The 1170-nt window shown below is 51.5% G+C and overlaps 1 protein-coding gene across 1 annotated transcript in view; it reads right to left on the reverse strand.

The window, feature by feature from the left end:
* The window catches only part of esr2a (estrogen receptor 2a), a gene marked incomplete at its 3' end in the record, with an annotated part of 178668 nt that overhangs the window by 7956 nt on the left and 169542 nt on the right, over nucleotides 1–1170 (reverse strand). Inside the window, 1 exon segment of the mRNA XM_048600223.1 lies at nucleotides 212–517. Within this exon segment, the coding sequence (XP_048456180.1) occupies nucleotides 212–517 (306 nt within the window).

A 1170-nucleotide genomic window follows, 5' to 3' on the forward strand; every position in this document is an offset into this window, starting at 1 on the left:
ACAGAGTAAAGCTCTCTCTATACTGTCCCTATTAAACCCTCCCAGGATGGGGACAGCATGGGGTTAGATACAGAGTAAAGCTCCCTCTACACTGTCCCTATTAAACCCTCCCAGGATGGGGACAGCACGGGGTTAGATACAGAGTAAAGCTCCTTCTACACTGTCCCTATTAAACCCTCCCAGGATGGGGACAGCATGGGGTTAGACTTACCTGGAACTTTCTTGGCCCAGGCGATCATGTGAACCAGTTCCCTGTCAGCCAGGTTGGTCAGTGACATCATCATGGAGGCCTCGGTGTAGGGTTTGTTGGGTTGTTTTAGGGAGTAGACATTGGGTGGTTCTGCCTCTAACAGGGAGCTCAGCAGTTTCTCTGGGTCGAGCTGTCCCAGGCACGGCTGTGTGCTATTATTGAGATCATTTTGAACAGTCCTCTTGCTTCTGCTCCCGTGTTGTGCTTGTGGACTGGAGAGGCGGCTCTGTCGGCTGAAGCGATAACTGGAACGGTCTCTCCGCGTGTCTGTGTCGCAGACAGAAAGATTGAGAGAATGAGGCAGAGGGGCTGGGGAAAAGGCCACTGCAGGGATGGCTGGAAACGAGTTTCCTGTCCCTCTCTGTGGTCCAGTTCTGACCGTTTTTGAAGCACCGCTAACTGGGACTCTGTGATTCTGTGATTCTATCTAAAAATTGGTTACAAGCTCCAGCCTCTCATTGGTCACTCCGTAGGACAGTTGGGACTGGATATCAGGAGGCAAGGGTGTTGGGGAATTGAGGGATATGGGGAGAGTGTTTGAGGGAAACAGGAAGAGGGTTAGAGGTTTACAGGGACAGGGTTTGGGGTTTACAGGGAGAGGGTTTGGGGTTTACAGGGAGAGGGTTTGAGGTTTACAGGGAGAGGGTTTGGGGTTTACAGGGAGAGGGTTTGGGGTTTACAGGGAGAGGGTTTGGGGTTTACAGGGAGAGGGTTTGGGGTTTACAGGGAGAGGGTTTGAGGTTTACAGGGAGAGGGTTTGGGGTTTACAGGGAGAGGGTTTGAGGTTTACAGGGAGAGGGTTTGGGGTTTACAGGGAGAGAGTTTTAGGTTTACAAGGAGAGGGTGTGGCGTTTACAGGAAGAGGGTCTGAGATTTACAAGGAGAGGGTTTGAGGTTTACAGGGAGAGGGTTTGAGGTTT

Source organism: Rhincodon typus, chromosome 8 (genome assembly GCF_021869965.1).
Source record: "Rhincodon typus isolate 14 chromosome 8, sRhiTyp1.1, whole genome shotgun sequence".
Taxonomy (NCBI): Eukaryota; Metazoa; Chordata; class Chondrichthyes; order Orectolobiformes; family Rhincodontidae; genus Rhincodon; species Rhincodon typus.